Here is a 13074-nt window from a genome sequence, read left to right as displayed (position 1 = left end):
TTTGTAGCTTAATCTACGTATGTAGCTACTGTGTGTGTTTACATTGCATCCTGTCAGTGGGATGGCTGTGTGTGTGTGTGTGTGTGTGTGGCTTGTGTATGTTGCGCCACCTGTGTGGGAACGTCGAGGCCTTTGTCTCTGTGCGTATGAATTGTATGGTGTGTGTGTGTGTGTGTGTGTGTGTGTGTGTGTGTGTGTGTGTGTGACGTCACTACCTGTGGAGGCTGGGAACTCGGAAATCCCCCCCCCTCTCTCTCTCTCTCTCTCTCTCTCTCTCTCTCTCTCTCTCTCTCTCATACCAGGAACGCTTTCACAAAATTATCAACACCACACACTTTCGTAAATATAGGCTAACATTGGCTTTACACAGCATTTCGTTCAACTGAGGACCTGTATCCAGTTTTTATTTATTTATTTGTGATACGCATTTTTTTCTTCGTGGTTGGGCTAGTTTTTAGGTATGAGTGTACAAGCGGTTCAATCCAGTAATATATTTTTAAAGTTTATTCAGTTCTTCTTACTGCCAGATGATTTTGGCTGTATGTACTGTAATTTCGACAATACGTAGTTTCCTATTAGATGACTAAAATCGTCTGGGGGATAAAGACGTTATCGAACTATATTAGGTTTTGTCCTCAAAATTGCCGGAATAGCTGAATAAAATCGTCTGCTTTTTTATAATCGTCGTCGTCGTCGTCGTCCTCCTCCTCCTCCTCCTCCTCATCATCATCATCATCATCATCATCATCATCATCATCATCATCATCATCATCACCGCCATTACCATTGGTGTTAACTGCTACATTTTTACACAAGATACGAGTACGGTATAGGCTACTGTATTTAGGCATTCATGGTTCAAGTAAATCATGCTGACTTATAATGTCCAAACAGGAGCGTCGAAAATAGTTGACAAGTACCAGTATCAAATTAAGCTGTACAAGAAAAAAGTCGCGTGTGATAATGATTTCACACGCAGGAGGAATCTTTGTTTCTGAGGGTGTTAGTATTTTGCGTAAGGAGTCCGGAGAAGAGGAGATGCACAGTTTAGTAGCTGGCAAGATGGTTCGGGAGCTAGTTTTTTTTTTTTTTTTTTTTTTTTTTTTAATCCCGACAAACATGTTTTGTTAATACGAATCACTTGGGACAGCAAAAAGTGTCATTCAGTCTCGTTCTGTGATTTTTCCTTTCATTATATTTATTGGATCGTAAAAGAGGAGGGAGGCACGTTTCCCTTCACCCCCACCGCTGTGCATGGATATACACAGAGCAAGGAGTATAACCCCCTTCCTCCCCCTTTTAATTTTTCATTGACGGGATGGTCGCCTTTTTGAGGGGATCGTTTGGCATTCGCTGTTCATAAGTCGAGAATACTGAAAGCTTGAATGATGAATGATTGAATGTGTGTCTGTTTCACTTGGCACTCTGTTGATTGTTCTGCTGCTCCTCCTATAGTTACAGTATTGTTTCTTGTTCCTGTTTCTGTATCCTTTCCAACTCATCTCTCTGTGGAGACACAGGGTGGTGATGATGATGATGATCGGTATGTTTGTAGCTGTATTACCGTATGAAGGCCTTTTATTTATCAATAAATCCATTACATTTCTGAGTTTCCGAAGTAAGAAAGCAAGATGAGCAAGAGCTCATCAGCCTTTCACACACACACACACACACACACACACACACACACACACACACACACACCGAATGAAATAGTGTGTACCAAAACAATTCACAATTTTAAGGATATGTACAATAAATATGGTTTAAGACACGGGACAGTACGAGCTTGACTCATTCCTGTAAAGATACAATTAAGTAAGAACACACACACACACACACACACACACACACACACACACACACACACACACACACACACACACATACTGACTTTCCTCCCACCAAGACCACTTTCCTCGTGGACAGCTGTGTCATTAGGCCAAGGTTAAACTTTGATAACTAATTGTCATGGAATTTCGCCCAGCCGTACAAAGTTATCTCATGTTATTGCGGAATAGTGATGCAGTCTCGGCACTACACTAAAATTACTAAACAATTAAGTGTTGGTTAGCTATAGCCTACTAGCTTAAAGGCCACCGCTCGAAGTCAAAAGGCCAAAAATGAGTCATAACTCTGGAACCGGTGGCCCAGTTGGGCTGGAAATCGTTTTATTCAAGTTAGATTTTAAAGGTAACTTGCTCTAGCAAAGATTGCGCTACAGTGCGCCGTTTTTTCTGTGTTACAGTAACAAACAGACCAACAAACATACAGAAATCGAATCATTATTATATGTAGAGAGGGTAAAATGATCAGCAGTGACACCCATGTGCGATTGTGTAAACCCCAGGTAGAACGTTGTGGCAACACTTATGAATGAAGTTTTCATTCTGTTGTCAACAAAATCAGAGATGCATAGTTTGTGGTACAGTAGTAGTGTTGCTGACTATGATGCTTTAATGAATTAATCACTCCCTGGGAATCAGGGAAAAAGAATCTTACTAATGCATTTTCTGCCTCTGGTAAAAATGGACACAAAAGAGGTGGGAGCGGGGGAGCTGGATTCCCCCTCCCTGCTTGGTGTAGGTAGTTTATGCAGCATTACTGAGAAGGAGGGTATATAACTTATATGTGGGACTTCCTATATCCTATGAGTCACGTCCCTAACGAGGTCAGCTCTTTGATTTCCCCGCCTCATGAGATCAAGGGAAGCTGAGTATAGTAAGATAATTATTGTAGTGGTGCTTTCTGTTGACCACACAGTGACCACCCAAATGGCTTCCTGTAGCTCAGGAAACAGTTTACTACCGATCGTTAGGTGGCAGTAATGTAGAGCATCATAATAACTAATTACCCAGGACACTGACTGAATGTATCCCACAAAGGGTTTAAATCAAAGGGATGGTCAGCTTAATTGCTCCCTTATGATGGTAGGTGGTGGCAACCATCAGCCACTCCATGTTGTGCTGCCTACAGTACATCTTCCATCACCTTTTTCATTCTTTTTTCTGTGTCTGCCCTCCTCTCTTCTTATTTTTTCCCATCCTTCCTGGCACTTTTTATTCCATGTACTCATCTTTCCACTTCAGGTGGCCTTACAGTACACAGAGTGAAAAGCTCACATATGCTTAATCATATAACCAAATGGCTGGATGATGGGGAGCATACTATGCTACTCCTTCTAACTCGGTAGATAGACACAAAGCATTGACCATGTAGGAACCAAACCTTCACACTCTTCCCTACACCTCACTGTGGCAAGATGCATTCTACCACAGGGGAACATCAGTTCATGGCATGGGATGGCCCTGTTTACCAGTGGTTGATGGATCTACTTGGCCTGACAGTCTGAGGGGTTTCAACAACAGTAGCCAGTACCAGTTGCTGACATAATGCCTCTTAGAGATAGGCACCTGTTCATTCTTGCCTTTAATGACTGTTTTTAGTAGTGCTGCCCTAGGTTCCCATAGTCCTGATGGAGCAGAATTGTTGTTGTTATGAACCTGAACTCAGTGAACTGGAGGCTTAAGTTGCCCTTCTACACTCACCATCTTCTCTTCTAGGATAGGGAGGCAGTTGAAGAACATTTTCATAACCAGTGGAACTGCCGATCTTTGTTGGTGCCACTGCATGAAGGTACCCTTCCCCACTACCAATATGCAATATACTGTGCAGTATACATATTTTTTTCTTGTACTTGGTTTACCTCTACTGCAGGATTTGAGGCATATTGTGAATAGTGTGGCTGTGGTGGTGTGACAGTGTGGTGAAGAACAGTCTAAAGCATGATACATCAGTGAGAAAGTGGATTGAACTGCTGTCTATTGCATTTTCTGTTACTGTACATTGTTTCCCCCACAGGATGAGAGGCGCATTGTGCTTGGGTGTGGTTGTGGTGGTGGCGTTGTATGGTGGTTTGGTGGAGGGACAGTCTAATGCGTGTTTCCCTGGCGAGAGGGTGGAGCTCTTGTCACCAGTCTTCCCCAGTAGTGTGGAGAGGTTCGGCATTGATCTCTTCCGCAGGGTTAGTTATCTCCATTGTTATAATTAACCCTTTTCTGTATGATGATGCCCCTTTTAACTTAGGTTTGCTATCACTGGGCTAATTCCAATAAGAGATTTCAGATTGTAGTGCTGCTTACTTCTTTCTTCACCCTTATCATTTATTTTCTTTGTCTACCTTCCTGTCTTTCTATTTCTCCCCTCTTTCCTGTTTTTTCTTTTTTTCTTTTATTATTATCCTTTTCAAGTGGCTTTACATTGAGTGACAAGCCTAATGGTTTCCTGTAGGCCAGGAAAGCATTTATAGCACCAGGTGGTAACCATATAACCTTACCTGTTCCTTACATGTCAGCAAATAGGTTGGTAGAGGTTTAGTGCCCCTCCCCGTGAAACAACTAACTCAAAGACAATGGCCACCCCTTATGGGATTGTGGCATCTGACTGTAGATACAGTACCGTAGATAGAATTTATACTTGAAGGGTTTTATATTTCATTACAAAGGGTTTTTCCTTGGCCAAAAAGAGTTTTCTGGTTGTGGTAAAAAAAAAAAAAAAAAAATGCTTATGCACTGAAGGAGTTAGCTACAGTAAACTGTATATGTAATGTTCAATTGTTCTAACACCTAGTGATCTGAGACACTAGTGAAGATGAGGGTATGTACTGTTGACAGCAGAAATCCTGTCTTGTCACCTTCATAGGTTCTCACTTTCAGTTTCACAAGGTCGCAACAGTTGAGACTGATTACAGTAATCCCGATTTTCTGACATAAAAAAAAACAAAGGCATGTCTGGGTAATGGCTCCGACCGAACAGTGGATTTTTCCCGTGGCCCCCTTTTGTACGTAGCCTAACTTTGAAAGACAGTGTAAAAGGCCACTACGGTACTTCGCACAACACTTGTTACTGTTGTTTAACAATACGGTACTCTATCTGATCAAGCAGACCTATAAACCACAGCCTGGCAATTACCATGGTCAAGCAGACCCATCAACCACAGACAAGCAATCACCACTGCAGGGCCATTCCTTGCAGTGACCATAATTTCCTCCTGGATGCAAGCATTTTGTCCAGATAAAATGGGAAAATGTATAACTAATGGTTTCGAGCAGCCAGGTCACAGTGTCCAGGTAATGGATTGTCTGGATAGTGGCTGTCCAGATAATGGAGGGATTACTTGTATATGATGGGGCTGATTGGACCCTACATTGGCTTGTGCTATATGCCCTGAGTGGGCAGCTGCGGCATTCACCTGGAACCAAACCTCCGATATTTCCCTACACCTTGCCGACGGGAAGGAGCCTGGTCTGACCCTGATGAAATGCTATCTACTTTGTACACGCTGATTATACTGTACTGTACCTAAAGGATGGCCCCATGAATGCAGTTGCTTACCTGTGCTTGTCTGTTGGGCCTTACAGACGGAGGTTAAGCAAAAACATCAACTGTATTTGGCCACAGATTGGTGTCATTGGTTTCAGTTGCTTTGGATTCACAAGGCTGATTTCCAGAGTCCATGGAAAGAGGCACTGCCAAAGTGCCTGCCACGTTATTTTAAATTTGTAAGAGGTGGCTGGTTGTTTTTCAGTCATGCAGTGTCAGTTGAGTCTGTGGCCAGTAACCTTGCATCCATCAGTGTCATTCTTTGTAGGTATGTCATATCTTGCAAGAATGCTTAGCACTATCACAAGAATAATTAGTACTGTACTGACATCCATTTCAGTATGCAGATGTTTCATCAAATTTTACTTATCAGTGTGTCATTCACACTTTCCTCACAAGTCTAGTATAAGTGTCTCTGCATCCTTCTAAAATATCTATAGTAAGTGCCCAAAACTTTTCCCTATTTAGCAAATTTTAAAGTGCTAGTATTCCTAACAACCATCTTGAGCACGAGTTATTGATTGCACATGGAACAAGAGTCTTAGTTCTTTGTACAGTTCTTAGATGTCTCCTACCTTCTCTCTACTTATTTAAGCAATAATTTTATCAGCTTTCTCAAAGAATCTGCCATTTCAGATATACTTCAAGTGAGAGCATCATTATTTCTCTTATAGTTCCCCCAAATCTTCTTACAGCTCTGTTTGTCGGGCTAAAATTCCAAGCAAATGTCTAACCAAATCACTCATTTCAGATCTCGGCCTCCTTAGACAAGAGCGTCTTCATTTCTCCGTACAGTATATGGAGTGTTCTTACCCTGGCCTACTTCGGGTCAGGCGGAGAGACAAGGAGACAGATGGAAAATGCCATGTTCTATACCACAAAGACAGCCACCTACTCCAACTGGAATGCACTCAAACTTGTGTGAGTTTGAGGAGTTGAGAGTATGATGTGTGAGTGTAGGGAGTGTGAAGTATGGTGTGTGAGTGTGGTGAGTATGGTATGTGAGTGGGGAGTATGGTGTGTGAATGGGGGAATTGGGGATTGCGGTACAAGAGTATGGGGAGTGGGAATTATGGTGTATGAGTGTGGGGAGTGGGAAATATTGTGTATGTGTATGGGGAGCATTGTGTATGTGTATTGGGAGTGTGGTGTGTGAGTGTGGGGGATATGGTATGTGAGTGTGGGAAATGTGATGTGTGAGTGTGGGGAGTGGGGATTATGGTGTGCAAGTGTTGGGAGTAGGGAGTATTGTGTGTGATGGTGGGGAGTATGATGTATGAGAGGGAAGTGTGGATTGTGGTGTGTGTGTGTGTGGGGAGGAGTGGGTATTATCGTGTGTGGGGGGGAGTGGGGATTATGGTGTGTGGGGGGGGGCATGGGGATTATGGTGTGTGTGTTTGGGGGGGGCATGGGGATTATGGTGTGTGTGTGTGGGGGGGGGATGGGGATTATGGTGTGTGTGTCAGTGGGTGGGATGGGGAGGGGGAAGAGTCTGGATTATGATACGTGTGTGGGGAGGGGAGTGGGAGTTGTGGTATGTGTGGGAGGGGGGAAATGGGAATTATGGTATGTGAGTGTTGGGTGTGCTTGTGGGTAGTATGATGTGGGAGAGGGGAGTATGGTATGTTAGTGTGGAGAAAGTGGATTGTGGTGTGTGTGATTGTGGGGAGTGAGGATTATGGTGTGGGAGTGTGCAGAGTGGGGATTATGGTGTGGGAGTGTGCAGAGTGGGGATTATGGTGTGAGGGTGTGCAAAGTGGGGATTATGGTGTGAGAGTGTGCAAAGTGGGGATTATGGTGTGTGAATGTGTGGAGTGGGGATTATGGTGTGTGAATGTGTGGAGTGGGGATTGTGGTATGGGAGTGTGCAGAGTGGGGATTATGGTGTGAGAGTGTGCAAAGTGGGGAGTATTGTGTGTGATTGTGGGGAGTATAGTGTGTATGTGTGTATGTGTGGGTAATGGGGATCATTGTGTTAGTGTGGAGAGTTGGGATTATGGTATGTCAGCAGGAGGATTGGGATCATGGTGTGTGTGTGTGTGTGGGTGTGTATGGAGGAGTGTGTTGAGTGTGCTTTGTGAGTGGGGAGTGTTAATGTGTTGGGTGAATGTTGGGTAGAGAGAGTGGGAAAGACAGCATTAGATATGTTGTGTGGGGAGTGTTACATGAGGATGATGGTGGACAGCAGGTGTGTTGTGAGAGTGTGATGAGCATATTTATTAAGGGCTGAATTTTGATGGATTAGAAGACATCACCTTTTGCATTTTTTTTTTTTTTTTTTTTTTTTTTTTTTTTTTTTCACCTTAATATTGTTGTCTGTTCATAATAATGCCATGCTTTCTCATAAGGAACCCCTGTACTGGAGTTGGCTATACTGAATATGATTAGCTGAAAGTTTTCAGTAAGGTGGAAGCTCGACAGAGCATAAATAATATTACTGTACTGTAAAGACAATATGCTAGATACAAAATCGACTGAAATAATTTGAGTGATGGTTGCATGAAGGTTGCCATCATTACAAAAACCTTCATGTGAAATAGATAACAGAGTACAGAAGCTGCTCGAGGAGTACTTGAGCACAATTTATATGGTATTCACATTTTCTTATAAGATATTGGTATGGCATGTGTTTACAGCATACTGTAGGTGCAAAGGAAGAGCTATGCAGTAGGTATTAATGCCAAATGAGTAGTAATGGTAGTTGCCCCAGGTTCATCTGAAACTTGAACCAGGCGTACTGCAGGTCGATATTGCCCTTCTCTGGTGGTCCATCATCCCTTTTTGGGGGATAGGAAGGGAGTTGAGAAATATAGGGATAGGAAGGGAGTTGAGAAATACCCACACAACTGGGGCAACAGAACACAAATGTATCCTTTACCAGCACTGTACGGTACGGTACAGTGCTGGAATATGAAAAAGTCAAAAAAGCATAGCAAGACTGAGTGCAAAGTGTACCCTGGAGGAAAAGTGGTTTTATTGATTCTTTTAATATAAGTTGATTCTTGTGTATTCTCCTTTGCTTTCCCCATTTATCTGTTACCATATATCTGCCTACATCCTCAGTCTTCCATGTAGTTAATCTGTTATATAGTACAAGTATTTTCTTCAGTTTTTGGTTAATTTTTTTTTTAGTTCTTTGTTTTTATTTGTGTATCATCTTTATCTGTTTATTCATCCATCTCTGCTTTTCTCACAGCCTAGAACGGAGTGATGCTGGAACAACCCTGAGGACTAGCAACCGAGCCTATTTCTCAGACCAGCTTCGTCTTAACCGCTGTCTCGCCAACACGCTGTTTGACCTCCGCCTTGTTGACTTTACAGACACACAGGTTTGTAGTCATTCCTGCTTTGACTTCACATCCACAGACATTTTGTTGTTGTTGTTGCTGATACTCCAGGTTTAGTTGGATATAATACTTGTTAAAGTGGAGGAGTGAATGTTATGGTCTCATAGTCGACGCATGGTGGATGGACACATTCAGTAGATGTATCAGTCCTTTAACTGGAGAATGGTAAAACTGGGAAGTTTTAATACCCCCTGTCAAGATAGGCATTATAATTACATTTTTCATGGGAATGGTATTAGTTTAATTCAAAGTATATTCCAAGCAGAAGAAGAAAGTAGCACATGGTGGTCATATGTCCTCATGTCTCTGACATATGTAAGAATGAATTGTACTACAGGAGTTAGTGTACAGAATGTATTAAAATAAAGAAAAATTAAATGTGCAGATAGTTAGGCCTGTGAGACTGAAATACATTTTCTGGTGAGTGAATGCGTTTGTGGCCCTTATCACTGATCATGTTGATGTTTCTCCATCTTTTGTGTTTTCTCCTTTCTTGTTTTCTGAACTCAGCCTCATTGCATCCTTAGGTGGGAAAAAGTGGTCACTGAAGTGAAATACAAGTAGACCCTTATAGTAATAGACTAATTGGGGGAACGCCAGCTTCATTAAAGTTGGTAGTTCATTATATTTGAGGGTCCTCATCCCTGAGGTGGGATTTCAAGCACATGTTTGAAAAATAAGTGAGTATAGTAGCATATTCTAGTATTAAAAAGGTAAACTACAGTAATCCCTCTGCTTTCCGGACGCCCACTTTCTGGACATCCCCAATAACCAGACATAATCGTCCTGGGATCCAATATTCCCAAAATGGTCCGAAAACCGCAAAAAATTCGGAAAAAACAAAAGAAAAATTCCCGCCCGTAATTTGAACTTGGCACGCGGGGCGCGGGACAGCTTTGTTGTGCCGCGTCATTCCTCTGACGTCCGCTAGAGCGCCCCTGCATCATCCCCACTTTCCGCCTGTCTCTTGTCGCGAGTGAACGCTCGTCGTCATGGCTGCCCACGTGCTCGCTTTTGCGGTGGTGCCTTACCTGCTGCAGGCACTCCTGCTGCTCTCGTGCCTCTCCTTTGTGTGTGTGATGATGGCCCCGCCGCCTGAGAAGAGGAAGAGAGTGGTGTTGACTCTGGAGGAGAAGTGGAAGATATTGGAGAAAGTAGATGCAGGATGGTCTTCTTCACTCATCCTCCGTGAGTTTAACCTGGCCCGATCTACTTTGATTTTAAGAGATCCCGAGACAAACTCATGCAGTACACGGCTGACTTCTCGTCGAAAAGCAAATGCGAAGTGGAGAGGAAGATGATGTTTACTCCCAAGTTTGCTGAAGTCGACCGCTCCACGTTGATTTGGTATCGACAGCAGTGTGCTGCTGGTGTGAAGGTACGTGGTACGGAGCTGAAGGCTGCTGCTGAGAAGTTCGCCAGGCTTCACGACGACCTAGACTTCAAGTCATCCGAGGGTTGGCTCCACGTTTAAGTTACGGCATGGCCTTACCAACCGTAAGGCCCATGGCGAAGCTTTGGACGCTAACGAGGATGGAGTAGAGGAGTTTCGGCACAAGGTGAAGGGCTTGATCGACAGGGAGGGCCTCACTCTCAGTCAAGTCTACAGCGCTGACGACTCTGGTTTGTTCTATCACTCTTTGCCAACGAACACTCTAGCTGAGGAGACGGAGAAGCGTGTACCTGGCCGCAAGCTCTCCAAGCAACGGATATCTGCTTTGTGTTGTGCCAATGCTAACGGCATGCACCGGCTCAAGCCCGTTATTGTTGGCCGTGCAAAGCAGCCTCGGTGTTTTCGTGGGGTGATGGATGTCCTTCCTGTCGTCTGGTACCATTCTTTGAAGGCATGGTTCACAGCCCAGATCTTCAAAGACTGGTTCCACCGCCATTTCATCAAGGAGGTCATACATTACCAGACGGAGAAACTGGGAATCCCACGCAACCAGGTAAAGGCCCTCCTTCTCCTCGACAATGCACCTGCCCACCTGTGCGACAAGGACTTGGTGGCTGAGAATGGCCGGATTAGGTGCATGTTTCTGCCACCTAATACTACTGCTCTCATCCAACCAATGGACCAAGGAGTGATCGTGGCAACGAAGCGCCTATACCGACGGAAGTTCCTGGACGAGGACGAGCGCAGGGAGGGACGGGACACACGAGGCCAGCGGACTTTGGAAAGCCTTCGTCGCTACAACATCAAGTCTGCCATTTTCAATTGGGCCAGTGCATGGAAGGAAATCCCTGTCAAGACTCTAGAAAATGGTTGGTCTCGTCTGCTTCTCGGAACGGATGCAGAGTACGATTTCCTAGGTTTCGACGTGGATGACCTCCATGCACGGCGATGATGTTGATGTGGATGAAGTGAGTGAGTGGTTGGATGACGACGAGGGCGATCCTGGGTATCAGACCCTGTCTGATATTGAGATCGCATCTTCAGTTGCAGGTGTCAGTACCCAGCTTGAAGATACTGATGAGGACAGCGACGATGATGCAGACTCCTCTCAGCATGATACAGCTCCAGCCATCCCCAAGCTGAGCGCACTCCGGGAACACCTAGAGTTCATTCTCGACTACCTGGAACACCCGGACTGCGACAGGGAGATGGGGCCCTTGGGACTTGTGGTGGAAGTGCGTGCTTTCAGTCAGCGCATCATAAATTGTCAGAATCGTCGTTCCTTGCGTCAATCAACGATTGACAGCTTTTTCAGGCCCGTGACCCCCGCTGTGCCCAGCCCTGGCTCCACTCCGTTACCTCCCCAAGACAGGCCCTCATGCTCCGAGCCACAGCCCAGCACATCAGCCATGGTGGAGTCACCGCTCGACATGAGTATGCGTCTATCTTCAGAGTTGTCTGCAGTGGGTACGCCATCACCACGACCTAGCGACGCACCCCTAGGTCACCTGCCAGCGATACTCTCAGACTCTGACAGTGATTAAACGGCAAGAACTTCTCCACTAGACCACACGGGAATTTAGTGTTGTGCAGTGAAAGAAAAACAGTGCATACAGTATTGTAAAGAAAGTAGAAATTTGAGTGAAAAGAACATTTTTGGACAAAATTTAACATAAATACTGTACACTTGTGATTTGTTTTGAAATTGGTTTTATGAGTGGAAAGACTTAAAGTGCAGAGTGCAACACTTATTAAGTTACAATGGAGCATAAGTAAGACAGAGAGTGCGCACTGTGAAGAGAATGGACTTCTGAGTGCAAATGACTAAGTTCAGTGCAAGACTTCATGAAGTGTGCTGCAAGTGCTTCAGGAAATCCTTCTTACTGTCAAGAGTCTGAGAGGAGGCTGTTATTCATCGAGATGGCCATGGACTCGCTGTAAGTAGGCAGAATGTTTCATACTGTACTCTACTGTATCTGTATTTTCCATACTATACTTACCTCAAACACCACATTTCACTCTTTTATGTCCCTTATTGGTGTGAATATGTTGTGTCATAGGTGCTATGCATGTGCAGTAGGGAGGTGTTTTTCTGAGTTAGGCTAGGTTAGGGTCCATAACTACCAGTCCAGGAGCCAGGGACTTGTAAGTACCCAGAATGTTTAATATTGTATGAACCTACCTCAAAAACCTCATTTTATGCTTCTTTTGCATTTATTTCAATCTTTTATGTGCCTTGTTGGTGTGATTTGGGTCTTAAATAGGTGCTATGCATGTCCAGAGGGAGTTGTATTGGTGTTTTTCTGAGTTAGGGTCCATAAGTACAAGTCCAGGAGGCTGGTACCCACTTTCCGGACATGCCTATGGCTCTACAGTATTACGTCAGATAGTGGAGGGATTACTGTATACTCATTTTACACTAACTTGGCCCATAATTTTGCTCTTTTGCAGCTTATTTCACATTCTTGTCAGAGGACTTCCTGCCTAGCACAGTATTACTGTAGTCTGTTGTTACAACTCAGCAGTCACGATAGGGCGAGGGCAATTTCAGTCTAGGTTGAAGTAAAAAGGGTAGAAAACATATGCAATGTGCCTCATTTTGCCTCATTTAAGAACCATTGTTTGTTATAGCAGACAAAAGTTTGGTAGGCTTTGCAGCATTCGTTAAATCAAGTATTTGCCATATCGGGGCTTGTTATAGTGCGGATTCATGTATGAGCTTATAAAACAAAGATTGCACCTCTTTTTAAATTTGGCACTTTGATGAAGACAGAGATTGCATACCTTTTTAAGATTGGCACTTTGACCAAGACTAAGATTGGACCCCATTTTAAAGTTAGCACTTTGATGAATGTCATCGTCCCCCAAGAATTGGAGAAGCACATGTAAAAAGAAATATTGTGCAGACAATGTGCATGCATGTTGGAGTTGAGAAATTTGAGGGCTTGAATG

The 13074-nt window shown here is 43.9% G+C and overlaps 1 protein-coding gene across 1 annotated transcript in view; it reads left to right on the top strand.

Moving 5' to 3' along the window:
• Positions 1-13074, top strand: part of LOC145404037 (serine protease inhibitor 42Dd-like) — a 50747-nt gene that overhangs the window by 15606 nt on the left and 22067 nt on the right. Inside the window, exons 2-4 of the mRNA XM_080275640.1 lie at positions 3862-4024; positions 6134-6303; positions 8579-8711. Coding sequence (XP_080131766.1) covers positions 3862-4024; positions 6134-6303; positions 8579-8711 — 466 coding nt within the window. The remainder of the gene's footprint in view (positions 1-3861; positions 4025-6133; positions 6304-8578; positions 8712-13074) is intronic.

The sequence above is a fragment of the Coenobita brevimanus genome, chromosome 62 (genome assembly GCF_032717465.1).
Source record: "Coenobita brevimanus isolate Jiangsu-jjx chromosome 62, ASM3271746v2, whole genome shotgun sequence".
Lineage (NCBI taxonomy): Eukaryota > Metazoa > Arthropoda > Malacostraca > Decapoda > Coenobitidae > Coenobita > Coenobita brevimanus.
This window is presented reverse-complemented; position numbering and strand designations above follow the sequence as displayed.